Below are 27,805 nucleotides of genomic sequence, written 5' to 3' on the forward strand. Positions count from 1 at the left end.
CACTTTTACTTTGTCGAAACGTCGCCTGGCTTCGACAAAAAAAGATCTAACGTATCTACCAACTAAACTATCGGATCGTTTTCAGCTCGTCAAAGACTTTTTTCTTTTCTTTACGAAGCGTTATTTTTATTTATTTGATTCGCAACAACAGGTGGCACCGTCCGAGACCGAGTCACAGCACAGCAGCGCCCCCAGCGGAAGCGGGAGGTTTCATCGAGCTGACGTCGACTCCGTCTTCACGGTAAATACAAAAACGTGACGAATGTCAAATACAACCCGGATAATTTGTCAAAATCAACATTTGCAACGACACATAATGTTATGTTGGATGTTATATCGTGGTTTTTTGGACGCATATCTGTTGAGAGGAATTCTGCGCAGGTAGCATTTTAAGCTAACACCTCGACGCCATTAGCATTAATTGCGCATGGAGAAACACATTGAAACGCAGAAGTTGGTTGTTACCGTCGGTAGTTTGTGTGTGTCGTGTAGTTTAATAGTGTAAACGAGTGACTGGCAGTCAATGGAACCGAGCTAACTTGAGTCGGTTCATGGCGCTGATCGTGTTAACCACTAGTTCAGGTTTTAATACCACATCCAGAGGCGATGCTAAAGTATGTTGGGGCCCTGGGCAGAAAATCATAGGGGGCCCCTCGAACCAGCGTTCATCACCTTCATGTTTTAATTAATCTATCTATTTAAAAACTATTAATGATATAATAATTTTATTTATATAGCACCTTTCAGAAGTAGCTTCACAAAGTGCTTTCACAAAGACATACAAATCACAGACAATTAAGATCAGCATTCCAACAATAATACGGTTTCCAGGTCACATATCTGTTAAAAAAAAAAGAAAGAAGGAAGATATAAAAAGACAACATCACATAAAAGCAAGTCTATAGAAATGGGTTTATAAAAGTGACTTAAAAGAAGGCACAGACTATTCATTGTTTAATATTTTCAGGGACAATGTAATTTAATATAGTTCCAATACAGATGAGGAAACTTGCGTGCTGGAGCCTGCACTATGGCTACTGAGGTTTGTACCTTTACAGTGTAATGAAGACTCCGCAGTTAAGTCTAGACTATATTATAGTTATATTTAATCATTATTATCTGTTCAATTTACCACTTTCTTGCTTTTTTTTCACCTCGTCCTCTTTTTTCTTCTTTCTTTTCTCGCTTCCAGAAGAGTAACTCCTCTAAATTTTTTTTGAGTGGCATTCGTTGTCCTTGTCATTAAGTTTGTTTACACTGAATCGTGCACGTCACTTGCGACAGACCTACTGTCATTGCCTCTGACGACATCTCATTAATTTTCTTTATTAAAAAATGGGAAATGTAAATTCAAGATAGTCCCTGACAAAGCAAAACAGTTTCTTGGCTCTTTTTCATATGTTGTTGTTTTTTTTCTTATATTTTAAGGACGGACCCTGGTGTTTGGAGCAGATGACAGCAACTTTGACGGTAAGTCATTCTTTTAAAAAATGTTCCTATTTGATTTAAATCATCTTTCAAATCCCACATTTATCTAGTGGAAGTCATGTATTCAGCGCTCTCACACCAAAATTGTGTCATTCAACTGGCTTGTGCCATTAAAGCCGCAATGGACACTGAGCGGTAAACCCTAAATACTTTTGAACATCAAGCAAGTAAAAAAAAAAAAAGTTAGAAAAAAGTAATTTGAAACCACTTGTAACCACTGCTACTTCAGTCAGAAAGCTATAAATTCTCTTATATAATGATGCCTTAACCTTAACCCCTGGAGTCTCCTAGAGGGGGATTAGCAACCACTGCTGTTGAATGACCACAAGGGGTCATACAACGCAGGAGCACAAAACAAGACACCAAGGCACACCAGAAAACATTGTGTCGAGGTCCAACAAGACGAGTAAGAATGTAAATTGCTAACACACATACTCGTCCCTTCGATAGCGGTGCCCTACGAGTGATAGTCTGTATAACCCTGTCGAATCACTTCTCGGCATTTCCATCTTTTCGACAGCCAATCACTGACGTCTATGTCCATCTTTCCGGAGCGGTCCAATCTCGGCTCGTTATTTCCATTTTTTCGACAGCAAATCGCTGAGGGCTATGTCCATCTTTCGCCGCTGTTGAACTACGTCACATCTTTTCGTCAGCCAATCGGTGTGTCCGCTCTCCATCTTCTGACACCCAATCACCGTGGCCCCGCTACGGAGTCACAGAAGCACTCGAAATTCGAAATTTGAAGTTGTCGATTACCTCTTCAAATCCGGACGACACAACACTTTAATATCATCGAAAGGTAAGATGTTTCATTTTATCGGGTTGCGAGTGACATAGCTAGCTAGAACGTATATATTACACACAAAAAACAACTATAACAGGGGTTAAAAAACGTTGAAATACGTTGTGAATTACGAATTTTTAAATTCACTAATTTATCAATTCATTCAAAACTGTAGTGGCCATTAGAGTCTTTATCAGCGTCAGTTACAGTTTTGCAGTATTAAGATAAAAGTGACTGTCATTACTTGCTGTCACTGTAATTTGATAGATAAAATCTTGGCGAAAATGGCTCCTATACTGTCTGTGCCCATCCCCCAACCGCCGGAATCGGTTCCCTCTTATTTAAGAGGTTCAGTAAGATAGCTTTCCTCGTACTGCTATAAATAATTTTCTTTTTGTGGTTTTTATCAATTAATGATTGATTATAAAGTTTTATAAACTTGTATGTTTTGTCATGGCATAATAACATATTTTACATTGAGCACAAATGTGTAAAATTTATCTAATTTACAAAAAAAATATTTTTTTTTATCGTCAGATGGCTTCAAAAGACAAAAAGCACAGGTCTATGGGTGATGAGGAGTGGATGTCCCGCCTGCGACGGTTCGCTGCTTTTGGGGTCTGGCCCTCTGATGCAGGAAACAGGCCGGCACCACATCAGAAAAAGTGGCATGATCTGTATCTGAAGGTATACTTGAAGAAAGTGATATGTGTACAATAATTAAACTTAAAGCCATGCCATAATCCTGCAGCTCAGCTCACTGTCAAACAGTATTACAGATTGAGAAATCCCCGATGCAGCGGAGGGGACAAATGTCTCTGTTTGGAGGGAAACAGACATGCAGCTGTGGCTTCCATACAAAGAAGGTATCAGATGTCATACAAAACATTATGATGTGTTGGTGTGTGTTGTATTCTGTATAGTTAAATTTCATGTTCATTTCTTGGAACCTGTAGCCCTCCAGCTCGGTACCTGCCTCTCCCTCAGTGACACCACAACCAAGACTCTCAACGGCACCAATGTCAGGATCTTCCTCTTCAACACCTGGTCTGACAGTGCGTAAGCCCGCCTTGACTTTGGCATCGGTAAGTAATGCGGAGGCACTGATACTGATACTTATATTTGTAATATATTTGAATATCTTAATTTTAAAAGGCTCCACCTTACGTTACTTTTTCTTCTCATCAGTTTACGAAACCGTGGTTCGGTGGGTCTCATGGGGCCAATTTAACGCCAAACCTTGATTTGGCTAGGAAGCATGTGAACAAGGTAATGTAAGGAGAGTGACAGCTTATGACACAGTGAACAAGGTCCCCCGAGGAGCTCAGCAAAGCAGGAGGCTTGACTGCCAGAGATGCGGCATGATGGTCCTGGTTCAATCTCTCAAGGCCTTCCAGAAGGTACTGCTGGAAATTCAGGCCGTTGGCACTCGTTTCCTTAAGATAGAAGCTCCATTTCCTTCTTTGACGGAGCCGTCAAATCACGTCTCGTCAGTTCCATCTTTTCACCAGCCAATCGGTGTGTTCGCTTTCCACAAATCCAGCGCTGCTGCAGAAGCGAACCGAGATTGTGATTCTTTTTTTTAAAATATTCACAGTATTGCTAGTCCCCAATTGACACAATTTCAGATTGAAAATATATATATCAAAGTAGCGTAAAATAAAAGATATGAGTATATTTACATACACACTTGTAAATATACATGTATACACATGTATATACATATGTATATATATATATATACACACATATACTGATGATTCCTCGTGCAATTTCTGAATTTTGTGTTGCAACAGGAATTGTGCGCATTATCTTTTTTTCCTAGCATAGGGGACGAATGAGTCGACTTAGATGTTAAGCTGCATTTTTTTCAGTGTATACAATGGTGTCTTGTGTTGTAAGAGAAAGAATTCGTTGGAGGATGCGGGCATCGATCCCGCTACCTCTCGCATGCTAAGCGAGCGCTCTACCATTTGAGCTAATCCCCCATGATTCCGTAAATTCAAAAACGTAACGAATATCAAATAAAATCCGGATAATTTGTCAAAATTAACATTTGCAACGACACAAAGTTATGTTGGATGATATATCGTGGTTTTTTGGACGTATATCTGTTGAGAGGAATTCTGCGCACGAAACTTTTTAAGCTAACACCTTGACGCCATTAGCATTAATAGCGCAGGGAGAAACACATTGAAACGCAGAAGTTGGTTGTTACCGTCGGTAGATTGTGTGTGTCGTGTAGTTTAATAGTGTAAACGACTGACTGGCAGTCAATGGAACCGAGCTAACTTGAGTCGTTTGGAGCAGTTGACAGCAACTTTGACGGTAAGTCATCCTTTTAAAAATTTTTCCTATTTGATTTAAATCGTCTTCCAAATCCCACATTTATCTAGTGGAAGTCATGTATTCAGTGCTCTCACACCAAAAATGTGTCATTCAACTGTCTGGTGCCTTTAAAGCCGCAATGGACACTGAGCGGTAAACCCTCGATACTTTTGAAAATCAAGCATGTAAAAAAAAGACAGAAAAAAGTCATTTGAAACCACATGTAACCACTGCTACTTAAGTCAGAAAGCTATAAATTCTCTTATATAATAATGCCTTAACCTTAACCCCTGGAGTCTCCTAGAGAGGGATTAGCAACCACTGCTGTTGAATGACCACGAGGGGGGCACCGCAGGAGCACAAAACAAGACACCAAGGCACAACAGAAAACATTGTGTCGTTATCCAACAAGAGGTATAAAATTGCAAATGGCTTCCAGACACATCCACTCCCTTCGATAGCTCAGTTGGTAGAGCGGAGGACTGTAGTGGTGACGTCAGACATCCTTAGGTCGCTGGTTCAAATCCGGCTCGAAGGAGATGTATTCTTTTGCACTTTTTAGAAAATCAAGACTGGTGAAATTTAGAATATATATACATGTGACGGTCTAATTGGACGAAAAGAGTCGACGTGACTCCGTCTGTCCAATCAAGTCTCACCGTGTCCATCTTTTAGCAGCCAATCCGTAAGCTCCATTTCCTTCTTTGACGGAGCCGTCAAATCACGTCGCGTCAGTTCCATCCTTTCACCAGCCAATCGGTGTGTCCGCTCTCCACAAATCCAGCGCAGCTGCAGAAGCGAACTGAGATTGTGATTCTTTTTTTAAAATATTCACATTATTGCTAGTCCTCAATTGACACAATTTCAGATTGAAAATATAAATATCAAAGTAGCGTAAAATTTAAAATATGAACATCTTAACATACAAACTTGCAAATATACATGTATACACACGTATATACATGTGTATATACATATATATACACATATATATATATATATATATATATATACTGAGGATTTCCTCGTGCAATTCCTGAATTTTGTGTTGCAAAAGGAATCGTGCATATTATCTTTTTTCCTAGCATAGCGGACGAATGAGTCGACTTTGATGTTAAGCTCCATTTTTTCAGTGTATACAATAGTGTCTTGTGTTGTAAGAGAAAGAATTCGTTGGAGGATGCGGGCATCGATCCCGCTACCTCTCGCATGCTAAGCGAGCGCTCTACCATTTGAGCTAATCCCCCATAATTCCAGATATACAAAAACGTGATTTAAATCAAATATAACCCGGATAATTTGTCAAAATCAACATTTGCAACGACACAATGTTATGTTGGATGTTATATCGTGGTTTTTTGGACGTATATCTGTTGAGAGGAATTCTGTGCACATAGCTTTTTAAGCTAACACCTTGACGTCATTAGCATTAATAGCGCACGGAGAAACACATTGAAACGCAGAAGTTGTTTTTTACCGTCGGTAGATTGTGTGTGTCATGTAGTTTAATAGTGTAAACGAGTGACTGGCAGTCAATGGTACCGAGCTAACTTGAGTTGGTTCATGGTGCTGATTGTGTTAACCATTAGTTCAGGTCTTAATACCACATCCAGAGGCGATGCTAAAGTATGTTGGGGCCCTGGGAGAAAAATCATAGGGGGCCCCTCGAACCAGCGTTCATCACCTTCATGTTTTAATTAATCTATCTATTTTAAAACTATTAATGATATAATCATTTCATTTATATAGCACCTTTCAGAAGTAGCTTCACAAAGTGCTTTCACAAAGACTGACCACATCTCATTAATTTTCTTTATTAAAAAATGGGAAATGTCAATTCAAGATAGTCCCTGACAAAGCAAAAAGGACGGACCCTGGTGTTTGGAGCAGATGACAACAACTTTGACGGTAAGTCATCCTTTTAAAAAAAAATCCTATTTGATTTAAATCATCTTTCAAATCCCACATTTATCTAGTGGAAGTCATGTATTCAGTGCTCTCACACCAAAAATGTGTCATTCAACTGGCTGGTGCCATTAAAGCTGCAATGGACACTGAGCGGTAAAAACCAACTTCCTTTTGAAAAACAAGCATGTAAAAAAAAAGTCAGAAAAAAGTAATTTGAAACCACTTGTAACCAATGCTACTTTCAGTCAGAAAGCTATAAATTCTCTTATATAATGATGCCTTAACCTTAACCCCTGGAGTCTCCTAGAGGGGGATTAGCAACCACTGCTGTTGAATGACCACAAGGAGGGCGCCGCAGGAGCACAAAACAAGACACTAAGGCACACCAGAAAACGTGTCGTTGTCCAACAAGACGAATAAAAATGCAAATGGCTTCTGTATAAATCCATTCCCTTCGATAGCTCAGTTGGTAGAGCGGAGGACTGTAGTGGTGTTGTCAGACATCCTTAGGTCGCTGGTTCAAATCCGGCTCGAAGGAGAAATGTTTTCTGCACTTTTAGAAAATCGCAACTCTGTCCAATCTCGGTTCGATATTTCCATCTTTTCGACAGCAAATCGCTGGCTTGGTGTCTTGTGTCTGGTGTCCTTTTCTTTTCCTTTCTTCAGAAAGGACCCTGGTCACCCTGTTGTTTGGAGCGTATGACAGTAACTTTGACGATAAGTCATCCTTTAAAAAAAAAAATCCTATTTGATTCAAATCATCTTTCAAATCCCACATTTATCTAGTGGAGATCATGTATTCAGTGCTCTCACACCAAAAATGTGTCATTCAACCGGCTGGTGCCATTAAAGCCGCAATGGGCACTGAGCGGTAAACCCTACATACTTTTTAAAAACAAGCATGTAAAAAAAAAGTCAGAAAAAAGTAATTTGAAACCACTTGTAACCACTGCTACTTCAGTCAGAAAGCTATAAATTCTCTTATATAATAATGCCTTAACCTCACCCCTCGAGTCTCCTAGAGGGGAATTAGCAAACACTGCTGTTGAATGACCACGAGGGGGGCGCCGCAGGAGCACAAAACAAGACACCAAGGCATAACAGAAAACATTGTGTCGTTGTCCAGCAAGACGAATAATAATATAAATGGCTACTTAACTTATGGATTCCCTTCGATAGCTCAGTTGGTAGAGCGGAGGACTGTAGTGGTGATGTCAGACATCCTTAGGTCGCTGGTTCAAATCCGGCTCGAAGGAGATATTATTTTGCACTTTTAGAAAATCGTTGATATTTAGAAGATATACACGTGTGACGGTCTAATTGTATAAATATATACACACATATACATATATATATATATATATATACTGATGATTTCCTCGTGCAATTTCAGAATTTTGTGTTGCAACAGGAATCGTGCGTATTATCTTTTTTTCCTAGCATAGTGGACGAATGAATCGACTTTGATGTTAAGCTCCATTTTTTCAGTGTATACAATGGTGTCTTGTGTTGTAAGAGAAAGAATTCATTGGAGGATGCGGGCATCGATCCCGCTACCTCTCGCATGCTAAGCGAGCGCTCTAACATTTGAGCTAATCCCCCATGATTCCGTAAATTAAAAAAAGTGATGTATAACAAATATAACCCAAATAATTTGTCAAAATTAACATTTGCAACGACACAATGTTATGTTGGATGTAACTTTTTAAGCTAACACCTTGAAGCCATTAGCATTAATAGCGCAGGGAAAAACGACTGACTGGCAGTCAATAGAACCGAGCTATCTTGGCTCTATTTCATATGTTGTTGTTTTTTTCTTATATTTTAAGGACGGACCCTGGTGTTTGGAGCAGATGACAGCAACTTTGACGGTAAGTCATCCTTTTAAAAAATGTTCCTATTTGATTTAAATCATATTTCATACTTTTGAACATCAAGCAAGTAAAAAAAAAAAAAAGACAAAAAAGTAATTTGAAACTACTTGTAACCACTGCTACTTCAGTCAGAAAGCTATAAATTCTCTTATATAATGATGCCTTAACCTTAACCCCTGGAGTCTCCTAGAGGGGGATTAGCAACCACTGCTGTTGAATGACCACAAGGGGTCATACAACGCAGGAGCACAAAACAAGACACCAAGGCACACCAGAAAACATTGTGTCGAGGTCCAACAAGACGAGTAAGAATGTAAATTGCTAACACATATATTCGTCCCTTCGTTAGCGGTGCCCGACGAGGGATTGTCTGTATTACCCTGTCGAATCACGTCTCGGCATTTCCATCTTTTCGAACAGCCAATCACTGACGTCTATGTCCATCTTTCCGGAGCGGTCCAATCTCGGCTCGTTATTTCCATTTTTTCGACAGCAAATCACTGAGGTCTATGTCCATCTTTCGCCGCTGTTGAACTACGTCACATCTTTTCGTCAGCCAATCGGTGTGTCCGCTCTCCATCTGCTGACACCCAATCACCGTGGCCCCGCTACGGAGTCACAGAAGCACTCGAAATTCGAAATTCGAAGTTGTCGATTACCTCTTCAAATCTGGACGACAAGACATTTGAATATCATCGAAAGGTAAGATGTCAGCCAAGTTGTTTAATTTTATCGGGTTGCGAGTGACGTAGCTAGCTAGAACGTATGTATTACACACAAAAAACGACTATAACGGGTTAAAAAACTTTTAAATACGTTGTGAATTATGAATTTTTAAATTCACTAATTTATCAATTCATTCATAACTGTAGTGGCCATTACAGTCTTTATCAGCGTCAGTTACAGTTTTGCAGTATTAAGATAAAAGTGACTGTCATTACTTGCTGTCACTGTAATTTGATGGATAAAATCTTGGCGAAAATGGCTCCTATACTGTCTGTGCCCATCCCCCAACCGCCGGAATCGGTTCCCTCTTATTTAAGAGGTTCAGTAAGATAGCTTTCCTCGTACTGCTATAAATAATTTTCTTTTTGTGGTTTTTATCAATTAATGATTGATTATAAAGTTTTATAAACTTGTATGTTTTGTCATGGCATAATAACATATTTTACATTGAGCACAAATGTGTAAAATTTACCTAATTTACAAATTTTTTTTTTTTTTTTATCGTCAGATGGCTTCAAAAGACAAAAAGCACAGGTCTATGGGTGATGTTAGTTTTTCTTCTTTCTTTTCTTGCTTCCAGAAGAGTAACTCCTCTAAAAAAATTTTCATTGGCATTCGTTGTCCTTGTCATTAAGTTTGTTTACACTGAATCGTGCACGTCAATGGCGACAGGAGTAAAGAAAAAAACTTTCAACTCCCCAACTGTCATTGACTCTGACAACATCTCATTAATTTTCTTTATTAAAAAATTGGGAAATGTAAATTCAAGATAGTCCCTGACAAAGTAAAATAGTTTCTTGGCTCTTTTTCATATGTTGTTGTTTTTTTTCTTCTTCTATTTTAAGGACGGACCCTGGTGTTTGGAGCAGATGACAGCAACTTTGACGGTAAGTCATCCTTTTAAAGAATGTTCCTATTTGATTCAAATCATCTTTCAAATCCCACATTTATCTAGTGGAAGTCATGTATTCAGTGCTCTCACCAAAAATGTGTCATTCAACTGGCTGGTGCCATTAAAGCCGCAATTAGAGCGGTAAACCCTACATACTTTTGAACATCAAGCAAGTAAAAAAAGAAAAAGACAGAAAAAAGTAATTTGAAACCACTTGTAACCACTGCCCTAACCCTAAGCTATAAATTCTCTTATATAATGATGCCTTAACCTTAACCCCTGGAGTCTCCTAGAGGGGGATTAGCAACCACTGCTGTTGAATGACCACAAGTGGTCATACGACGCAATAGCACAAAACAAGACACCAAGGCACACCAGAAAACATTGTGTCGAGGTCCAACAAGTCGAGTGACAATGTAAATTGCTAACACATTTACTCGTCCCTTCGATAGCTCAGTTGGTAGAGCGGAGGACTGTAGTGGTGATGTCAGACATCCTTAGGTCGCTGGTTCAAATCCGGCTCGAAGGAGATAGATGTTTTTGCACTTTTAGAAAATCGCAACTGATGAAATTTAGAAGATATACACGTGTGATGGTCTAATTGGATGAAAAGAGGTGACGTGACTCCGTCTGTCCAATCATATCTCACCGTGTCCATCTTATGACAGCCAATCAGTATGCTCCATTTCCATCTTTTGACGGAGCCGTCAAATCACGTCGCCGTCATTCCTACATAGTACTTTGATGACGTAATTTTAAGCTGTATCATGGGGGATTAGCTCAAATGGTAGAGCGCTCGCTTAGCATGCGAGAGGTAGCGGGATCGATGCCCGCATCCTCCAATAATTTATTTTTCCTCAGATTCAACACACTGTACATGAGACACCATTATATACTCTGACAATATGGAGGAAGTAACCAGTGGTTTAGTGGTGCCTTTATCAAAATAAATTCTCTTTATTCTCTCTAATGCTGCGTTCCATTATACCCCGTAACTCCGAGCCCTGATCTGGGAAGTCATGGTGGTGAATTTTCCTCAGACCTTTCGAGTTGACATTCCGACTCGGAGGGGCGTTCCAGTTTCAACTCCCGAACTCAGTCGCTTAGAGTGAACCACCAATGACACGATAAAAGGGAGCCCATTTCCCATAGTTTGAGCTGTGCGGTGAGTGCATTGACACAACTTTCCTCAACAATATTCTCTACCTTTTCCGTGTTTCCGAACAAATCATTGAATAATGAGTGTAACCTTGAGCCAACTTTATTTATTGCAGAACCACATATTAAAGCGTCAAGTTATTTATCTCCGTCCACATTACACAAGAGCGTTCAAACTACTTCCTGTTTCTGACCTTTTGAACATTATTCTGCAATATTTAGTTTCTTTTTGACGTCCATCGTGAAGGTTACAAACAGTTCCTCTTTTGCACGTGTATTAGCAACCAACAACAACATTAAATGATGAAATCCTGCTTTTACATTAATGCATGAATAATTATAAACTAATGACATAATATATTATTGTATAACAGTGAGAGGGGACAATATCTGGGTTAAATATTACTTAAGTAAGTTAAGGATAAAAAGTCTAATAACAAAAATAAAGCACTCGTCCCTGGGTGGGCTCGAACCACCAACCTTTCGGTTAACAGCCGAACGCGCTAACCGATTGCGCCACAGAGACAGGGTGTCACGGATTGCAACGCCTTCAGATAGATCGTTGAGCTGCTCTGCAGTCGTAAAGGCACAATGTGGGGGGAGGGGTGGTCCCCAGCCTGAAACGACTGAAAGCCTCAAGATTACAAGACCACACGTCTTGTAGAATGAACAGCATAGCGATCTTCCGACTTTGAAAATTGTGTAGTGTCCGAGGCATGAGTGAACCCAGGGTCACAAGACTAGACAAAAGTAAAGACCCCATATCCTTCAAATCGTTGTGTTTCAGTGTGTCAGCCCACCATCGTCTCATAAAGATTGGACAAGTTTTTCAACCTTTTCAGCCTGGCCCCTTTCTCCCCACCCCCCCTGCAGTCAACACCACAGAATGTTATTGTGCGAGCTCATGTGTTACTGCCTGAGCTGAGCAGACTGGGAACCACCCCTCCCCCACACCATCTGTCCTCGTGACAACGGAGCAGCTCAACTATATAATTCACAGCTCTGCTGTGTGTGTCATTCCTGTCTCTGTGGCGCAATCGGTTAGCGCGTTCGGCTGTTAACCGAAAGGTTGGTGGTTCGAGCCCACCCAGGGACGAGAGCCTTTTGGTTTTATTATTAATAACAGCAGGAATATACCGTTTTTGTTGTTGGTTGAGTTGGAGCTTTTTAAAACTGTTTAGTATCCAACTGCAATGAAGTTATTTTCATTATGGATTTATCAGCTGGTTATTTTCTTTAATATATCTTTGCCGTCATGAGTGCTCTAAACAATTATCAAAATAGTTGCCAATCTAGTACAGATTTTAGCCTGCTAGATATCTGACAGACGTTTACGAGGCCTTGGCGAGTCACTTTGATTGCAGTGTTGATATTTTACTCATATCAATCAAGTGCCAATTTGCAAGCCCCGATTTCACAACATTTTTCCTCTGATTTGTGGCGAGCTTTGTGGGGTGGGTGGGGGGATCGGGGAGGGTGAAGAAGATGGAAAACAGTTTCTAAGGGGTTGGAGAAAGAAGACTGAATTTTAGATTCAAAGAAAGATCTTTTAGCAGCAGATAGGGAGGCAGTCTTCTAACCGTATGAGTGGAAGACGAAGGGTTGGCAATTTGAGCGAGGGGGAGAGAGTAAGATATGAAGAAGTGGTTAGACACATGGAGAGTGATGAGAGAGAGCTCATTGGTGGAGCAGTTTCTGGTGAATATGAGATCAAATTGGATACCATCTTTGTGAGCGTGTTTTTTTTACTTAACTTTTTTAGCAAAGGCTAATGTTGAACAAGTGATCTCCCCCTGTCTATTAAAAAGTTCCTCACCCAAGGTGGAGCTCGAACCTGGCCAGAAATTCAGAGTCTCATGCCTGACACCACCCAGATGAAAAGGTTAGCGCCCAACGTGGGGCTCGAACCCACGACCCTGAGATTAAGAGTCTCATGCTCTACCGACTGAGCTAGCCGGGCTACGCTATATTAAAAAATTACAGAATAGACTAGTTTTTGCACAGCAGTTGGTTTGTAATGGAGTAAAATATAGCATTTATTATTGTTTTAATTTCAATTACAACCTTGGTAATGTATAATTGTTTTTTCACCTTGTTGTCCATGTTTAGCCTAATGGTTTAGCCAAAGCGCTAAGAACGTACGGGGCGAAGTAGCCTACAAGCTGCGCTTTATGTAGTCAATTTTCTGAGATTTGTCCTTTTACACGTCACTAATATCCGCCGTCGGTGCAATTAGAGTTGGATTGTCTTTGCTCTCACTGTTGGCTTTTTCTAAGTCCTATGAATCCACCTTTACACGTTTCCTTGACGTGATGATGATTTCCATTGAGGTTCAGGAAAAGGCAAAAAATACAGCCTTTCTGATTCCATCATGATTTTCCAAGATTGACCCTGGACCCCAAATAATGTGTCTCCACAGAACCAGAGGAAAGAATTGCACCCAGAAATTCAGAGCCTCATGCCCGTCACCACACTGATGAAAAGGCATGCGCCCAACGTGGGGCTCGAACCCACGACCCTGAGATTAAGAGTCTCATGCTCTACCGACTGAGCTAGCCGGGCTATGCTAACTCACAAATCATAGGACGATATAGTATTTGTAGAGCAATTGGTTACAGAAATCATTTTTTTTGTTGGAGAACTTCCTTCTTTCTCCCTTTCTCTTTCTCTCAGTGGTTGTGCAGTGTTTCCCACAGGATTTTGAGAGACTGGGGGGTGGACGTCATACCCCTCTAGGGGGTTCATTTGGCTGCTCCCACCCAGCCTGCTAACTCCTGCCCCACTCCTGCCTCTTCTCCGGCTGCTCTCTCCTTGGCTGCTGCCTCCTTTCTGATGGAGCTGAGCAATCGGCCCGCCCTGGCCCTCTCCAACCAGCAGGTCAAGAACATTTCAAATTCAAAGCAATTTCTTTTTTTTCCTGAGTGGTGCTGTAATGTGCTGGTCTGAGGGCATTAATGTGAATTGTGTACAAACGACGTGGACGTGTTGGTCAATAAATTGTTTGGCTTTCGTTTTGGCTCTGTTGGACTTCGATTATTGTGGAGCAGACCTTCACAATGCTGTTCAGGCTTTTCCTGTTGTCTTACTACTTTTCCTCTGTGCCCTGTCACACATGTTCACGCTTTCACATGTGTTTGTCTTCTCATGTGCTATTGTGCTGTCTCTCTCTCTGCTTAGGTCAGCAACATTGTTGCTCTGTGGCAGAACCTGCTGAACTTTGACAAGCAGTGCAGTTTGCTGCCAGACACCAGAGCAGGCTGGACACTGGGATGTTCATGTCCCCCAAAGAAGACGCTGGAATTCAATGCTGGGGTGGACAGTGTGAAGAGGCACACACTAGCCACACGTGGTGGTGATGCAGGGGCTGGGCATTCTTTTTCTTTTCTTTCCTCCTCTATTACTGATTCAAGGACTAAGGTGCAGTCTGAACAGGTGAGTGTTCAGTCTGCGACGGAAAGTTTAGAACAGTTTCTGCTGTCATGGTGTCAATGGGGAGCTTGTTCCCCCATTGTGGAACAGCCGAAGCGGAGGACGCAACCGCACCTTGCATTAAAGTAATCACCTTGGATTCCACATTTCATTAGATTTAATCTTCAAGACACTGGTTTGCTTATTTCAAATATGAATATTAAGTCAATTAGGGTTTTAAATTAATTCCTGAATGGAACAGAATATGAGTTTTTATTATAAACAAGCTTTTTGCAGTGTAATACTATATACATCATTATATTGATATTACTTACTTCCGTGTCTGTGAGGTGTTGTGCTTTATATTTAGGATGTCTCTGTCATCAAAGGATTTGGCATGGAATTTGTAATATAAATAGCTTGGAATTGACAAGGATCTGAAATTTGATGCAAATTCTGATGCACTCTGTAAGAAGTGTATCACTTCCTTAGGAAGGTAAATGTTTTTAATGTTGATGGGGTAATGATGTTCTTGTTTTACAAGTCATGATAAAAACCATCTGAGTTTGAAATTCTTCCCTCTGAGGTCTGTACTACGAAACAGGATTTGTACTCACCGAGGGAACTTCAGGTTTCACTCTGGGTTTTTTCATCCTGCGCATGGTTTCAACAGGAGGAATAAACTGCAGCTTTAAGGTAAGACGGCTCTGTCATTGCGCATGCGCAGTAATATATATATATATATATATATATATATATATATATATATATATATATATATATATATGTGTATATGTATATTGTTTTGTGTGATTAGACTGACGGCTTTTTAAAACACAAGTTGTGAACGCTGTCTGGCGTTGATATTAGCAGTGCTATAATCTCCAGAGGCTCAAATGGTGCACATCGTGGGGGATTAGCTCAAATGGTAGAGCGCTCGCTTAGCATGCGAGAGGTAGCGGGATCGATGCCCGCATCCTCCAAATTTTTTTTTGTTTTTTTATTCCCACAAAAAACAACAGACACATTCCCAAAACACAACATAATAATACAGAAAGATACTTATACAGCCTATCAAATACAAGGAAGCTTCTAACGGATGAACTGTCAGGCTAATATTATCAGCATTTGTTTTCTTGTCTACTGGTGGGGTGCAATTGTTTAAATCCGAATTTCATGAATAATATCTGCAAATGAAAATCCATATTTTAAATTACCCATTAGTTATTTGATTGAAGTAGTAGTGCAAGACAAGTCTCAAAGTGACAGTGATATCATCAGAGGCAGCAAGTCAGAGTTATCCTATGACGTCATCAAGAAACTATACTTGGAATAAGTGCATTCATTTTGAGATATGATATAGTGCAAATGCAACGACAGTATATTATATATACGATACAGTGCACTATAAGAGAGACTTGGTTATGAGGAACACAAGGAGGTCAAATGTATATATAAAATAAAATATATAGTTTGAGCACAAGGAAACAATAGTCCCCTTTTTTAACATGCATTTTAATTGTGCGGCGAAGTACCTTCTGCCACACTAGAAAAAAAACAACAACTATGAAAAGTCGTTATGTTTATGAGTCATCTATTACGTCACCATTTCATTTGAACATCGGGGGATTAGCTCAAATGGTAGAGCGCTCGCTTAGCATGCGAGAGGTAGCGGGATCGATGCCCGCATCCTCCAAATCTTTATTTATACATGGAAACGGCAACCAACTCATCAGACACCAACCATCACAGCTGGGTCAAGGCTACATGTTGCCATTGTGGTAGTCACTGGTAGTCACATTGTAACGTAGCTTGAAAACATGAAACAATCCAGCAGTAAATTCTCCTTCATGAAGTTAATAACTTTCTTTTTTTTATTATTGAAACTGTCTTTAAGAGTCGTTGATTCAACTGTGGGATCATTTTGGAGCATGCAGTCGTCCTGCTGTCTGCAGGACTTAACAAAACAGTTCTCACGTGATAGTAGTGGTATTGCTTTGCACTAGACTTTCAATTAAATATTTAAAAGTAGTTTTTTTTTTTATTGTGAAAACACCTACAGAGCCCCCCACAACCTGGTTCGGACAAATCAATATCTTGTGTGCACAAAATGGATGTTATAAACATATTTTTAATTGATCAGTCAACTGGCAGGAAATAAATCGGCAACTATTGTTTTTTCATGTGATAGACTGTCAAGGAAAAAAGTCAAACTTCTCACGGTTGCTTTCTCACAGGAATTATCTGCCTTTGTGTCTTATCAGAAAAACTCACTCACCTTGGATTTTGGAAACTTAATTGAACAAAAATGAATAACGTAAAAATGTCACTTTGAGATTTAGGATATGTCAGAGGCAGCCGGAAATTTGTGCATGAAAGATTTTTCAAAAAAGAAAAGGTTTTGTTGCTTTACAAACAGAATATAAAGGCTTGTCAACATAAGTACAAGCAGCACCAATTAGTAAATGTGAGTTTAATTCATACATTGCTTGTATCAAAAAAAAAGAAAATCTTGAAAGGTAGAGACATGATGACATGAAAAAAAGTGAGCAGATGGTTAAGTAGTCGTCAGGTTTGCAGGGTTGTTGAAACAGCCATAAAGACACCGGTGACATCACATATCAATATGATTCAGTCAAACACTGATCGGCTGTTTTGAGCGATTCACCCCAAAATGACCCTCATTGTTCCTGTCATCTTACGTTCTTCCTCTGCAGTGTTACTCTGTGATGAAGAGCTCGGCCGGCTTGGTTTGGTTTGGAAGCAGCGTTTGAACCAGTCTGGTGGTGGGATAACTCCCGGCGCTGCCGTCCCCCCCCCTCCCCAAATGTCAGTGCAAGCAAAAGCAGCGAGGGAGCGTCCTGACGGCAGATCTGAGTGGTGCGGGGGGGAGTCTCCTTGTCTGCTTGCTACCTCACGCTCACGTCTTACATGAAGTCATCCGAATCGTTGCCGTCCTGCAAAACGACAAGCAGCAGCACAGGACTCGCATCGTTACATAAATATATTGAGATTTTTTTTTACATATTATGTTACATAGGAAATAAATAAAAATGCATCTTGATGTTTGATGTGAATGTGTCGTTGGATTTCTCTTGGTTGGTCGACATCCTCACCTCATTAGTCGTCATATTTTCATCCTTCATCAGTGATGAATAGTTCCTGGAGATGAAAACAAACAAACAAACTAAATCAGATTCTGTTCAGGCTTGATTGCTTTGTTCAGAGCTGAATTTTATATCTTGCCACGAAAACTTGAGCAGCCAGAGTTTCTGACTTGACTAAAACAACAACTTGAAACTGACAATTAAGGATTTAACAAAGGGAAAGTTAGAGCAGATAAATACTAAACACTCCGGCCTGTGCCGTCTCACTCCGACCAGCTGCCGATTGTACCTGAGTTCCTCCACCTCTTTTCTCTTCTTCTGCTCGTCCTTCTCTCTCTTCCTGTGTTCTTGGATCTGAGCTTTCTTTTCGTTCCTCTCCTCTCGGTCTCGCGACTCCCTCTCCGCCGCCAGGTCGGGGTAGCGTTCGTCTTTTGTTTTCTCCAAGCGGTTCACGATCTCGTTGACCTTCTTCTCCACCGCCACGATCTTCACCTGAAGAAAAAAAAAACCCACCACGGCTGTCGTTTACATGACTCAACGTTTTTATCGTCGGGTTGAGTGTCGTTGTGGTTGACTGACCTCTTTCTGACGAAAGAATCCGATCTGTCCTACGTCCATGTCTCCGGTTTTCTTCAGGTTGGCCCACGGTGTGTAAACCACGTTGATGTTGTTCATCTTGCAGCCTGACAGAACACAACTCCGTTAGCTTTGATTCATTCTGACACTCAACCCAGGGCACTCGTGTCACGTTCAGATTTAAAAACAGCAGGAATGTCTTTGACGGGATGATTACTCAGGGGGATTTTAATGGGAACACTTCATTTTAATAAATAGCCCGATGGAGGTTTCATTAGGTTAGATCGGCTAAACAATAAGCTTGTTCTCAGACTCAGTGCTTGTGACTGACATCATCAGGAAGCAGGTCTTTTACCTTGGATGCTGTTGTTTTTCACCAGCTGTGCACAGTCTATCAGCACCTCCGGAGGGATATTATCTATGGTGTGACCCTGGAGAAAGAAACACACAGAGCAAGAACAAGCTGGCTTAAATATGCAATTGTCAACGTTGAAGGCAGCGGATCCTGGACCTTTCAAATCTTAGTATTTCAGGTTCACCGTCATTCACTGTATCGACATCTTACCTTCGGCAACCTCAGGTAGACGTGAGCCGAAGACAGTTTGTCCACATGAAACCTGGAGATTGGGGGGAAGAAAAGAAGAAGCATCAGTTGTCCAGTTTATGTTAAGTCACAAAAATATAATTTTAAAAGGGAAAAAAAACAACAACAACAACATGTCTTCATCCAAGAGCAAGTCGTGATATAGAAAAAAATATTCCAGACTAAAATGAAAAAGCCAGAGGAATGGGTGTTTATTCTTAATACAAACATATGTAATGATTTTGTTATAATTTTGAGTTTGACATGTCTTTTCCAATCTGAGATAAAGAAAACATTCATCATGAAACACGCAATCAACAAAAAAAATAACACAAGCAGCAGTTTTGAAACTTTAAAAAGGTGAACTTCCCCCATAAAAACTGCCTGAACCGATTAATCGATTATCAAAATAGTTGCAGATTGATTTAGTAGTCGATTACCGATCGATTAACTCCTGCAGCTCGATCCAGGACCTTCAGACTTTATTGAGTATTTTTTTATCACTTTTTGGCATCAAACATCTCACTGAAATATTACAAAGTTAAGATAAAGTCATGAATGTGAAAATCCTACCAGATGTCTTCAGGCCACCCATACTTGATCAGATCCTCATCTGTTCACAAAAAACAACCCGAGGATTAAGCTTTAAAAATTTGCATAATCTCTAACTCGTGATAACTATTATATAATGATCGAGAGACATCACAGAGTCAAAGATATGAATAAAAACATCTGTAATAGAGCGAACAATCTCACTTTCATACTTGTCCTTTCCCATGTAGATCGTGTGGGGAGGCTGCACCACTGGGAGGAGAGGAAATGGGAAGTTAGCTTGGACAGACGCGGACAAAAAGCCACATGTATACATTTATATTAAAGGATAAATTCAATGTACAAGTTTTTCAAAGTTAGCCTGGGCTAGCTAAAGAGGCTACATGCTAGCAGCGCTGCTAGCCCCGCGGCTCCACTCACCGGCACTCGTGAAGTAAAACACCATTTTTAACGTGAACTCGGTGCTGAAGGACGAACAGTTTGCGAAGATAAGGAAAAATGTCAAAGCCAAACTACGATTGAACAGAGCCGATTGTGATCAGCCCCGGAGGCGACGGGTCGTTTCTGCTGTCACTTTTCTCGCATGTACGTGTTGACCCCGGAAGTACACATCTCTGCATTTCAAAATAAAAGGTTTGGAATTCCCAAAAATGTTTTCAACATCCTCAATTTTAAAATCAAGTCACCTTTATTGTCAATTCCTCGCAATATTGTTCCAGACAGACAGAGGAATTGAAAAAAACGTTTGTCTCGGACCCACGGTGCAATAGTACAAAACAAAAAAAACAATACAAAAAATAAGATAAGTGATATATACAATAAATACATTCTAAATAGTGCAAAAGTAAGAGTAAGGCAAAACCACACGGGATAGAAAAGCTTAAAGAAATTGAAAATGTGTAATAGAAAGGAAATACTGTACAGTATGTGTGATATACAGGAAACTAAATAAATATAATAAATTGAAAATAGATTTATCTGCCTATCTATCTACCTACCAAATATTTAGTAAATTTATTTAACTATTCATGTTTCTCAAAGCATCCATTTTGGTTTCTATAAAGATTTACAGTACTATAATGAGGATTAAGGTGCACCAGTCTGATAAATGGTACATTTTACGAAACACACACATTTTTCTTACCTTTTATTTTGAAGGTAAGAAAAGGAGGCCTTTACTGCGGTAACTGGATTTTTACGAGTGTTTCCGTTTCCGGGATGCTGGCTGGCGCGGGATGTTTCAAAACACGAAGTAGAAACGCGGGCAGGAGAAGAAGCAGAGAGGAGTCGCCGCCAACAAAAACAACAACTTTAACCAAACATTTATCTTTTTAACTAACGCGACGGAATCGTGTTCGGTAAGAAAACGGAAACGTGTTTGAGGTTTTTGATACGTTGCTCACTCGTCTCGTACATGTGGTATTTACTTATAAGTACCGGAAGTGTAAAAGCGTTTTATTGACGAGCGACAAAACAGAAAAAAATGTCAGGCACATGTTCTGTTAAAGATACTTTTAGTCGGTGTCGATTCCTTGGTTCGTTTCTGTCTGAGGCAAAAGTCGCCTTTGTATAAACTGATCGTCCCGCCAATTGTCTTTTCTCCGTCTGTGCTTCTCGTAAACAAGCGGTAAAGTAATCAACGACGAGTGAGTTCACATTTGTACAGAGACGAGATTAAGTTATGGTTTCAGACATAACATATAAATTGAGAGTATCCTGATCCGTCATTGACCTGTGTGAGGGGGGTTGTGGATTACCGAGGTTGGTCTGCACACACGAGACATTAAAGCCAAACAACATCAGAAAAAAAATCTGTTAATTTGGCGCCAAACGCACACAAATGATTTAAAAGCTGCATTTCACAACTGTGACCTTTGACACCTTCAACAGGGAGATGTGCAGCTCTGCTTTACGGCAGCTGCAACTGCTGCCAACGCGTTATGGTTAAATATATCAAACACTAACATTGTCAAAGATGTCACCTGGAGGAAAACTGATTATTTATACTTTTATTTTTGGATCTTCCATTCTTTTTTTAAGCCAGTTATCCTGACAACAAGCCCCATGATTGGTATTGAGTGATATATTGTAATTTCAATTTAAGATCCAATAAGTTAATGTATATACTGGCAGAAGTACGTCCCACGTTTTTGCAGTAAGTTGTGTCACGTTGGAGGACAAACCTTTATCTTAGCTGGAAACTGCTTGTATCTTTTAAAAAAAGAATAGTGAACTGCTGAAAGTTGTGTAACGTTGTTAAGTCAAACCCATGATACCTGATAATGTTCTTTTGTTTGCAGGTAAAAAGAAAAAGATGCCCACTACTACCAGGAAGAGGAAGCTCTCCTCTCTGAACTCTGACAGGTGGGACACCGGGTTAAAGCATTTTTTTTAATTTACTGTACTTTCAAGTACTGAAAGCTTGTATGTAATACTTATATTGTTATTGATTTTAGGGCTGCAACTATCGATTATTTTCTCGATTAATCGATTAGTGGTTTGGTCCTTAAAATGGTGAAAAATGTCGATTGTGTTTCCCCAAATTATGTTTTGTTTTGTTCACACATCAAAGATATTCAGTTTATTCTCCAAGAGGAGCAAAGAAACCAGAAAATATTCACATTTAAGAAGCTGAAATCAGAATTTTGATTTTTTTTTTTTCATTAGAACTACTTGAACCTATTTATTGATTTATCAAAATAGTTTGATTAATTTAGTTATTGATTAATTGTTGCAGGTCTAATTGATTTAGGTCAAAAGTTTACCAAAGTTAGACTCTTATTTAACAGTTCCGTTGTCTGTGCTGCATTTTTGTTAGTTTTATAACGTTACCATAAAGATCCAGTTTCAGCATCTAGGGAGAGTTGTTTTTTTCCCGGTAAAACCAGATGGAAATTTATATGTGATTAGTGAGGCACTGTATTTTTATCTTGTGTTTCCTCAAAACGCCAGTCATCCGGGGGTGACGGAGGAGACGTCCCCTGTGAAGAGGAGATCCCCGAGGAAGAAGCCACCGGGGCGTCTGGACAAGGAGAACTGTCCCTCGCCACAGAAATCCCCACGTAGACCAGCAGGTAGGGTGGACTAATGATTGGAAATCATCTCTAATGTTACAGAGATATAGAGTAAATTACAATTCCCCCCACATCCATACTTTCTATTTATTTGCTTCCCTTTCTAGTCTCGCCGGCCAAATCGCCACGCAAGACTCCCGTCAAACCCACAATTGTCACGAGCTCCTTCTACGGCAAGCACAAGAACGTCTACCTCACTCCGCTCGAGAGGAAGGCGGTGAAGGAGTCTCTGCCTTCTCTTCCACCTCTTCCGTCGCCTCCCGCCCAGGCAAAGAAGCCGGAACAGAAGAAGCGGAAGAAGAACAATGTAAAGGGAGGCAACAACAAGCCGAGGAAGGTTCCTGCAGGATCTGGTAATGTGGCAAAGACGGGTGTCAAAAGCTACGTGGCGTCTACGAAGACGATCAAGCTTTCAGAAGTTAACAGCAGGTTTGTTTGCTGTAGATCTCTAACTACTTTTTGGGCATCGAATGTGTTTGAATACTCCCATTATTGTCGCCTTGTTTAATTCAACAGTGTCGCCGCTAAACCAGCGTCTGCAACGACCGCAGCTGCCACCGGCAACGCCAAACAAGCCGATTCCAAAAGGGCGATCGCCATCACCTTCAGCAGCCTGAAGCCCAAACCGAAGATCTTCGTCGGCGCCGCCTTCTTCGGCACGGGGAAGAAACCCACGTCCATGTACAAGAAATCTGCACCCAAGTCCTCCGCCAGGCCGGCGTCGGTCCAGGGGAAGAACAGAGTCGCCCCGCCACAGACGAAGAGCGAGAGAACAACGCAGCAGCAGCCTGCGGCGGCGACCAACCCGCAACAAAAACACCCTGAAAAAGTGAGTAGAACCATTGTGATTGATGTTAATATAAAATTTATGCTATTTAAAAAAAAACCCCTGTTGTTTCCTGCAGACCGCTGTCAAGCCGGTCAACACAGAAGAGAACCAGCCGAGCACCAAGCAGAGGGCGAAATTTGATCCGACGGACTGGATGGACTCTGAAACTCCACAGACACTGAGGTGCAGCTTTACTAATATAAAGTTCAGCTGTTTACATATGTGTATATTTGTTGTATTTCTGCCTTTAAAAAAAGGTGAATAAACTTTTCGTGTGAGGGAAAATGCATATTTTTTTCAGTTGGTTAATAATCATCCTCATCATCTTCCCTCAGCTCACCAAAATTCTTGACAGAGAAATATGGGATTACCAATGATCTGAAGATCGTGTTGACCAGGACCCCGACACCAAGTAGTGCATCTATCGCCAAAACTCAGGTGCAGCAGAAGTTTCTACCCACATATTAATATACATTGTTGCACTGGTTTTTTATGCACGTTCTCAATATCTTAAAAAACGTAATAATCTTATTTCACTTTACCATCGCCATAACTTCATCTGTAGTCATTCATCATTACCAGACATTTATGGTTGAATATTGAGGATGTTTTACTAGTTTTTTTTTCAGAATTTCTGCCGCATTTTCTCATAACATTGAACTTTTTTCAGGATGATGCTCCTCCGGACGGCGCCTCTGAACCCGTCTTTGAACTAAGTGATATCAGTCCCATCGGCGCTGCCTCCAGTCCGCCCAGAGGTATCCACACAGTACAACAATACACTTAAAGCTGATCGCACATCGGACCAGCCCACACCAACCTAAGAGACACCTGAAGGTGCTCAGAATGTGACTACTTATTTTAAAATGTGTTTCATTTTGTCATCTCCCCAGAATCATCAGCAGCAGCAGTGTATCCCATCTTTGGCTCCGCCTCCAAGAGGTGAGGCTGTTATTTGTCACGGCTTTGATACAAATCAGTTCTGATGTTGCCATTTTTAGCCTCGTGCATAATCGCTTGTGTTATGACAACGTTTTGTTTGTTAGCTATTGATCTGGAAAGTCAGGATCTGGGATTATCTTTATAATATAGAATATATATATATATATATATATATATATATATATATATATAATCCATTTCTTATCCTTGGTGTCCCGAATGTTGCATCTGATTTTAGCAGAAATTCTGTGCATTTTAAATTTCACAGTCTGGTGAGACAGATTTGCTTGAATCGATAACAATGGGAAAAGGACTTCTACTATACTAGATACGTCTATCACTAATGTCAAGTTGATGTCCTTCTGTACCATGTTCTTTGTATTATAACACTTTTTCTTTCCATCCTGTAGGTCAAAGAAAGCGGCTCTGCAGCCCCCGGTGTCCTGCAGCACCCCCTCTGGTACGATAACAGCACTGCAGACGGCTTCTGCAGCTAAAGAGCGAAGCACTCGGAGGAGGAAAGAGAAGCAGGATGATGACCAGCTCATTATCGTATGTATATTTTGTTACCTAACTTGAACACATTCTGTGAGGATGTGGCAGATATTTTAGATATTCAGCAGTTTTTTTATATCACAGCAGATTTGTTTTTAATTATTGTTAAATGGCACCTTTCCTGTTTTTCCCGTTAGGATGCGGGTCAGAAGCAGTTTGGGGCAATAACCTGCAGCTCATGTGGGATGGTGTACAGCGCCGACAACCCGGAGGACCATTTCCAACACACCCAGTTTCACCAGCGCTTCATCGACTCCATAAAATTTGTGGTAAATCTCCCCGAACTCTAGTAGAGACATTAAACAGCCAGAAGTGCATGAATTCATGAAACCACAAGATGCTAAATAGTTTGTGTGTTTCTCTGCGTTTCCAGGGCTGGAAGAAGGAGCGGGTGGTGTCCGAGTTCTGGGATGGAAAGATTCTCCTGGTCATGCCGGATGATCCCAAATACGCCATCAAGAAGGTGAGTGTCTGAATGCCGAAGGCGCCTTCGAGTTTTCTCATTGTGTGTGTGTCGTAGAGTATGTCGTCACTATTCATCAGCAAAAAGAGTTTAAGAAAATCAACCGCACAGACAATTAAAGTATCACTGGATATGTTTTGTTCTACCAAGTGTACCAACTTGTTCTTCAATGTCGGTTTTCCTGTTCGTGTGTTTGGCGTCAGGCGGAGGACGTGCGTCGCGTAGCGGACAGCGAGCTCGGTTTCCAGCAGGTGACGCTGAGCCGACCCACGCAGGCCAAGACCTACCTGTTCATCAACACCGAGCGGATGGTGGTGGGGTGTCTGGTGGCCGAGCCCATTCGACAGGTCCGGCGGAAAAAACATACGCCCAGAAACTTGTGCTTGTTCCGGGTGTTTTTTTTATGATACTGATGTGTTTCTTTTGTCCCGTCCAGGCGTACAGAGTCCTCGAGCAGCCGGACCAACAGAAGGACATGACCAGGGACGACTTCATGGAGCGACACCGGGCCTGGTGCTGCTCCACCGTCCCAGAACAAGCTCTGTGCGGGATCAGTCGGATCTGGGTCTTCAGCCTGGCCCGGCGGCAGCACGTCGCCACCCGCATGCTGGACACCGTCAGGTACGTCACCAGCTCACTGTGTTTCTTTGGACAAATTGGCATTTTCTCTCCGTTCACAGCTTAGGCTACACAACCACACTACTACGCTTTAGTTTTAAAACTCATCGCTGTTGTTTACTACTCCAGAGTTTTTGAGGCCCTGAAACAGATGTTTTGAAACTCTGAAGCAGTCACTCGCATTCGCTCCCTGATTATTATCGGTCATGACTCGACTACCAGCGGCGAAGGCAAAAACGTTGTAAACATTTGTTGTCGCTCTAAGAAAAGGAAAAAAAAATCCCTGCCTTTTGTTTTCACCATCAGGGTTTCTTGTTATTGGTATTTTCTGCAGCTAAGCAACCGACTGCAGCGTAGAGAATCTGCCTCCTTTTTACACTGGCATGCACATGCCTGTCAGGCGATACGGTCGTTCATATGGACAGAGATTACTTCTGATTCTGTGATTTACTCAAATTAGCTCCAAACGCGAAGCAAATGTTTCGTGTGATGAACTCTGCAAAGACGGCCGGCGTGAATAGCACGAAGGCGTGAAATTCCCTCCGGTTGAAATATCTAAACTCAAAGTCGCAAAGGCCAATTGGCATTCTCCCAAAGCCACTGACATCCACGTCCAAAAGCGAACGGACTAATATTTAGAGTGAGTTGTTTACTGTAAACATAATTGATCCTGCGGCCAAACTTGCGAGTAACACGGCGCGACAATTAGCTCTGCGTTCTGTGTGAACGCACCATGACCACTGTGTATGAGACGGGATAATCACACATTACTGATTCCTATCAAGAGTAAAAACAGTCAGTGATGTTTTCCAGCATGTTGATGGTTACAGCCAGTTTTCTATCTCAAAAAACTATTTTCAAATGTTCTTAGGAGCACCTTCATGTACGGCAGTCACCTCACCAAGGAGGAAATCGCCTTCTCTGACCCGACGCCCGACGGCAAAGTGTTCGCGACCAAGTACTGCAACACGCCGACGTTTCTCGTCTACAACTTCGTCGCGTGAGGTTTGAAAAGAATCCTCAGGCTGTTGTGAATTGTAGTTTTTTTTCACGTGTGAAGCAGGAACTGTTCAGGTTTCCATGTCGACCAGGACAAACTTCGGTTTGTGTTCAAACCTACAGTTGTATAATGTTTCAGGGTGAAGTAGGCTCAGTGTTTTCATGTTAATACGCCTGTTGTCACTCAGTATTTATACTCGGCGCTGCTTAATTTACTGTTGAAAGTTGTGTGTATATTGGCAGTGTTTTCAGATGTTTATATTTTTTCTTAATAAGGTACATTTCAATATTTTTCCATTTCTGAATCTACCCACATAACTTGTTCCATAACGTTCCTCAAACGTTCAGAGTTTTTATTTTTTTTTGTCAAGTTGGTACCACCTCGAGGTTTTCTGGACACTTTGGAAGGAAAATGTTTACAGGCGCTGTTGAAAGGCAGAAACACGATCGTTGTTCAGGGGCATTCTGCTTTGTAAATAGGTTTAATAAACATGTTGCCTTTTGTTTTATGAACCTGGACTTGTTTCTTGAAAATCTTTCAAAGATCATATGCTAACAGTTCACGTAACATAGATTAGGGCTGTACTGCACTGACATTTTGATTACATCTTCTGCCTTCTCTGGAATATTAATTTAACTTTGAAATTGTGCCTGATAAAAAATCTCCACTCAAGGTCCGCTAACATGCTTGAAATTAGAGCTGAAACAGTAGATAGATTAGTAATCGATTACTAAATCAATCACCAACAAGTTTGATAATAGGTTCAAGTAGTTTTTATGAGAGTCAATTCTTCAAAATGTTTTTTTTATTTGCTCCAATGACGTAAACTAAATATTTTTGGTTTGTAGACAAAACATCTTGATTTGGGAAACATAATTGGCATTTTTCACCATTTTATGGAGCAAACAACTAATTGATTAATCGAGAAAATTATCTT

General features: G+C 40.8%; 2 protein-coding genes and 13 non-coding genes across 17 annotated transcripts; 9 read left to right on the top strand and 6 right to left on the bottom strand.

Annotated features, from left to right (window-relative positions):
- On the top strand, positions 1-27,380 carry esco2 (establishment of sister chromatid cohesion N-acetyltransferase 2). Of its 3 annotated transcripts, XM_035617747.2 has the most exons (16): positions 1-241; positions 1,429-1,470; positions 21,688-21,751; positions 22,340-22,461; positions 22,569-22,890; positions 22,978-23,290; positions 23,367-23,473; positions 23,626-23,728; positions 23,961-24,048; positions 24,184-24,232; positions 24,643-24,784; positions 24,925-25,056; positions 25,161-25,250; positions 25,454-25,597; positions 25,687-25,871; positions 26,740-27,380. In XM_035617747.2, exons 3-16 carry the CDS (start codon positions 21,702-21,704, stop codon positions 26,870-26,872), a joined length of 1,980 nt encoding a protein of 659 aa, XP_035473640.2. In that variant the 5' UTR covers positions 1-241; positions 1,429-1,470; positions 21,688-21,701; the 3' UTR covers positions 26,873-27,380. The 3 variants fall into 3 exon arrangements, with proteins under 3 accessions (XP_035473640.2, XP_047184588.1, XP_035473638.2); XM_047328632.1 differs by lacking the exons at positions 1-241; positions 1,429-1,470 and adding an exon at positions 9,959-9,998; XM_035617745.2 differs by lacking the exons at positions 1-241; positions 1,429-1,470 and adding an exon at positions 20,596-20,745.
- On the bottom strand, positions 4,191-4,263 carry trnaa-agc. The gene has a single exon. It is a non-coding gene; the product is annotated as a tRNA-Ala (tRNA).
- Positions 5,055-5,141, top strand: trnay-gua. Its single transcript is given in 2 exon segments — positions 5,055-5,091; positions 5,106-5,141. It is a non-coding gene; the product is annotated as a tRNA-Tyr (tRNA).
- trnaa-agc lies at positions 5,778-5,850 on the bottom strand. Its single transcript has one exon. It is a non-coding gene; the product is annotated as a tRNA-Ala (tRNA).
- On the top strand, positions 6,963-7,049 carry trnay-gua. Its single transcript is given in 2 exon segments — positions 6,963-6,999; positions 7,014-7,049. It is a non-coding gene; the product is annotated as a tRNA-Tyr (tRNA).
- trnay-gua lies at positions 7,681-7,767 on the top strand. The gene is given in 2 exon segments: positions 7,681-7,717; positions 7,732-7,767. It is a non-coding gene; the product is annotated as a tRNA-Tyr (tRNA).
- On the top strand, positions 10,446-10,532 carry trnay-gua. The gene is given in 2 exon segments: positions 10,446-10,482; positions 10,497-10,532. It is a non-coding gene; the product is annotated as a tRNA-Tyr (tRNA).
- On the top strand, positions 10,773-10,845 carry trnaa-agc. Its single transcript has one exon. It is a non-coding gene; the product is annotated as a tRNA-Ala (tRNA).
- trnan-guu lies at positions 11,614-11,687 on the bottom strand. The gene has a single exon. It is a non-coding gene; the product is annotated as a tRNA-Asn (tRNA).
- On the top strand, positions 12,184-12,257 carry trnan-guu. Its single transcript has one exon. It is a non-coding gene; the product is annotated as a tRNA-Asn (tRNA).
- trnak-cuu lies at positions 13,049-13,121 on the bottom strand. The gene has a single exon. It is a non-coding gene; the product is annotated as a tRNA-Lys (tRNA).
- On the bottom strand, positions 13,651-13,723 carry trnak-cuu. Its single transcript has one exon. It is a non-coding gene; the product is annotated as a tRNA-Lys (tRNA).
- Positions 15,480-15,552, top strand: trnaa-agc. Its single transcript has one exon. It is a non-coding gene; the product is annotated as a tRNA-Ala (tRNA).
- On the top strand, positions 16,193-16,265 carry trnaa-agc. Its single transcript has one exon. It is a non-coding gene; the product is annotated as a tRNA-Ala (tRNA).
- ccdc25 (coiled-coil domain containing 25) lies at positions 16,681-19,989 on the bottom strand. Its single transcript, XM_035617749.2, has 9 exons — positions 19,808-19,989; positions 19,592-19,639; positions 19,409-19,448; positions 18,818-18,869; positions 18,608-18,683; positions 18,256-18,359; positions 17,966-18,168; positions 17,686-17,731; positions 16,681-17,526 (listed from the first exon to the last, which is right to left on the bottom strand). Exons 1-9 carry the CDS (start codon positions 19,830-19,832, stop codon positions 17,497-17,499), a joined length of 624 nt encoding a protein of 207 aa, XP_035473642.1. The 5' UTR covers positions 19,833-19,989; the 3' UTR covers positions 16,681-17,496.
- Positions 27,381-27,805: the final 425 nt, after the last annotated feature.

The sequence above is a fragment of the Scophthalmus maximus genome, chromosome 18 (genome assembly GCF_022379125.1).
Source record: "Scophthalmus maximus strain ysfricsl-2021 chromosome 18, ASM2237912v1, whole genome shotgun sequence".
NCBI lineage: Eukaryota > Metazoa > Chordata > Actinopteri > Pleuronectiformes > Scophthalmidae > Scophthalmus > Scophthalmus maximus.

Coding starts and splice junctions, on each gene's coding strand:
- esco2 (XM_035617747.2), top strand. CDS start 21,702: ATGCCCACTACTACCAGGAAGAGGAAGCTCTCCTCTCTGAACTCTGAC. Junction 21,752..22,339: donor TCCTCTCTGAACTCTGACAG/GTGGGACACCGG, acceptor TCAAAACGCCAG/TCATCCGGGGGTGACGGAGG. Junction 25,251..25,453: donor CCAAATACGCCATCAAGAAG/GTGAGTGTCTGA, acceptor GTTTGGCGTCAG/GCGGAGGACGTGCGTCGCGT.
- ccdc25 (XM_035617749.2), bottom strand. CDS start 19,832: ATGGTGTTTTACTTCACGAGTGCCG. Junction 19,640..19,807: donor GTTTTACTTCACGAGTGCCG/GTGAGTGGAGCC, acceptor CTCTCCTCCCAG/TGGTGCAGCCTCCCCACACG. Junction 17,732..17,965: donor AAAGAGGTGGAGGAACTCAG/GTACAATCGGCA, acceptor TTTCATCTCCAG/GAACTATTCATCACTGATGA.